Genomic DNA, 3,511 nt, shown 5'->3' with positions numbered 1-3,511 from the left:
GTTTATTCTTTCCGAATACAACTTTACGATACACTTATTTTCAACAAGTCGCTCTATAACAAACGCTATATCAACGAACGTGCTCACCTTCAATAATCCTCTCTGACTGCAGATCAGTTACTCACTGTCTACATACACATTACATTACCGTCACGTTGTCACCCTCTTTTATATACCAGACTACCCTATATCTAGTAAATACTAGAGCATTCGCCAAGGTACAGGATAATTCTAGAAAATAGGTGGCGCCACACCAGTCACGTGACCTCGATGACGCAACAATACTAACAAATTCAGTAAAAAATTTAAATTAATTATGTAAAAATAGAAGAAAGCAAGAAAAATATTTAACTTTAAGTGATAACTTTTTTTTTAAGAATCACATTTAGCCCATTTTAAAATGAAATTTATATCCAGTAAGCAGCAGGCCTATGAACTAATGCTATATACCTAATGGTTTACTTGTAAATATAATGAAGTAGTAGCTTGGTTGTCAGACTCAGAGTGAGCTAAATGAACTTCATGCACATAGTTTTAACTATATTATTATCTTAAAGCAACATTTTGAATTAATTCATTAAGAAATTGTTCCATAGAATTTATAATAATCAATAATCCCACATAGAAGCATACTAAATATATATATATTATATATAGGTCATATTTTAATTTAATGTAGATTAGAGAACAGTAGTCCAGAGTATTGACTAGTCTAACAATTAAACTCGTAGAAGCTTAAAGTAACTGTATTTCAGCTGCACTTAAAGATAGCTTTATTTTGAGTGTTCTACGGCATTAAATATTATTATTAATTTTTGTGGAACCTTGAAAAATAGCCTTTAAAGTTCAAGTACAGGTATATTTGATAAATCCAAGACATTGTTCACAGTGGTAATTATTCTAAATTATTTAAGTATGTTATTCTTAGCGAAATATTAAATTGTGTTTTATAAAGTTGTTTCACTGTTAACTGCAAAACGCATACAGTAGTTATGAGTTTTTTATCATTATAAAAGCTGAGATGTTACTTCAGAAGCTACTCAAGATAGTGCTAATTCTTATTTGGTTTGACAGTTTCTTTGGTCTTGTATGAGGATATACACAACACCATTCATGATGTAAGAAAATTATTTGTATTTCAAAAATGTATTAAACATTATCATTGTTTGTGTAATTATTCTAATATTAATAAAACATGCTAACCTTTGTAAGAGGCATTGATTCATGCAAAGAGTGAATAAAATTGTTAAATAGTAAATTCTAGTTTCTTAGATAGTAAGGTACTGTATGTAACAGTGAATGTTGTTTTATGTATTTACAGTATCCTGAGTAATTACTGCATACAGTTAATAATGAAACAATTTTATAAAATATACTTGTAATATCGTATTAAATAATTTGTAATGATACTGATGGTGAACTGTCAGTATATACATATCTACTTCAAAGATGTTTGTCGTAATTCCAGTACAATTTTAAACAAGATTTAATACTGTTTGCAGAAGAGCTAAATACTGTCAGTTATATAAATGATCCATAGTTTAGCTATAGATCATTACGAAAAAGTTAGAAAATGGCATTATCACTAATGCTATGTTCTATTTGTATTATGATTTAATGACACTGTACAGAGATAAGAATAATGTTGTTTTGTTTTCTTTTAATGTTTGAAATTTTTTTTCTGAATGAATGTTAGAACTAGGATGCAAAGTAAAATAAGTTTAGTGATATTAATCTCAGGTACAGTACATAATCAATAGTGGAAGTTTATCTTCTTTTCTTTCTTTACATTTTCACAATTAAAGATATAGTTACTGTGTGCTTATTTTCTAATTGAAATTCTTAGCTTAATAACAAGAGATTCTAACATTCTAAGTTGGACTTATTCATGTGAATGGAGGATGATGAGGAAGAAACTAGAGACAGGCACAGCATCACATTCATTTGGACAGTATGTAGTTGGTAATACTATTGGTGTTGTAGGTTTTAGCATTACAGTGTTCTTTTATTCAACTGCAAAACCTTCTAGTGGTTGATCCATTATATCCCTTGTTGTATCTCGGGATTGTGAACTCGTATACCGCTAGTGAGTTATTCAGTGGATGTTGTGTTGTTAATGTTGAAGAGCTCTTTTAACCTAGAATGTTTTAAAAGACACATTTTAAGTTAACTTGTGAATACAGTTGTTTGGTACTTTTCTTATTTATCATGCTATGAAATAGTGCCTAAGTAAATGACTAAAGTAACATCTCAAATAACAACAGATGGGTATTTGGTTTTTGAGTTTGTATGTGGATTACTCTGTTTAGGAATGACACACAAAAAAACAATTTCTTCTAAGTATTTGTTTAATGTTCTCAGATTCCGCTTCAAAAATGTTTTTATTTCTTGGTATTTTAAATATTCTGTCCAGTAAGGTTTTAACCATTTTCTTTAAAGTTTGAAGAACTGAAACTTTCAAAATATGGATAAAATCTGGTGAAAGTGTGTTTAATACATTTTAGTGGTAAATATACCACTGCTACTACATTTTCAATTATGTAAGTGTAAAGAAGTGTGTGTGTGTGTTTTTGTATAGCAACGCCACATCAGGCTATCTACTGTGTCCACCAAGGGAAATCAAATCCATGATTTTAGCATTGTAAATCCAAAAACTTACCACTGTCCTACTGGGGACAAATTGTAAAGAAAGAACAGAACATGAAGTGGAATACAATTTTTACATAACATAAACTTATTTCTAGATGTTGTTTTGAAAGTATTGATAATTTTCAAGATGGTTTATAAGATGGCTTAGTTGAATAGCTTTTGTTTTGGAGAACTTTGTAGGTAAAAAAGGTTTTTATTTAGTTTTGTATTTAACTAAGATAATAAGATATATATATAGTTGAATAATTGTTTGGTTTAATGGGTTGAATTGAATTTTATCTCTTGTTGTTTATGCTATTTTTTGCAGGAAGGGAATGGCTGCTCCTTGGAAATATAAAACATTCATTGAAACATGGTATGTATCAATTAAGATTATAATGTGTTTCAAATCATACCTTAGCTCATTCCCTTGTTATTTTGTAATAATTTTTATGTAGTTGGTATCATGCATGTGGTGAGAACATGATATGTTATTGTGTAGATATGCAAGGTACTATTACACATACAAATATTTAGTGATATAGCTCTTGAGCCAGGTAATATTTTCCCAAGGCTTTTGAAGGAGGTTAAGGATTGGATATATGAAGCACTTACTACTATTTTCCAAGTCCTTGAACAGTGTGAAGGTGCCAGAAGGTTGGAAATTGGTTAATGTTAATCCTCTTTTCAAAGGTGCTGATAAAAGTTGTTTTGGCAACTATAGGCTTATTAGTCTCACATCAGTGGTAGAAAAAGTATTGTTACGTCTCCGTTTGTTAATTGATTTTTCCGTAACTTCGTTCCGACGAAACTTTATCGACACAAGTCCTTACTTAATAAAACTGGTTTATTCTTTCTGAATATAACTTCTACGATACACTTA

The 3,511-nt window shown here is 29.8% G+C and overlaps 1 protein-coding gene across 27 annotated transcripts in view; it reads left to right on the top strand.

Annotated features, from left to right (window-relative positions):
- Positions 1–388: 388 nt before the first annotated feature.
- LOC106462418 overlaps positions 389–3,511 on the top strand; it is a 48,782-nt gene continuing 45,659 nt past the window's right edge. For 5 of the 27 annotated variants that reach the window (XR_002611249.1, XR_002611248.1, XR_002611244.1 and 2 more), the window contains exons 1-2: positions 515–891; positions 2,957–3,004. Coding sequence is in view for 17 of the 27 variants with exons in the window: in XM_022389684.1 (XP_022245392.1) it covers positions 2,964–3,004 (41 nt within the window). In the remaining 10 variants the exon portion in view is untranslated. The other 22 variants (XR_002611245.1, XM_022389682.1, XM_022389681.1 and 19 more) reach the window with 20 other exon arrangements.

This window comes from Limulus polyphemus, unplaced genomic scaffold (assembly GCF_000517525.1).
Source record: "Limulus polyphemus unplaced genomic scaffold, Limulus_polyphemus-2.1.2 Scaffold1161, whole genome shotgun sequence".
NCBI lineage: Eukaryota > Metazoa > Arthropoda > Merostomata > Xiphosura > Limulidae > Limulus > Limulus polyphemus.
The sequence above is the reverse complement of the archived record's forward strand: the minus strand, read 5'-3'. Positions and strand labels throughout refer to the sequence as shown.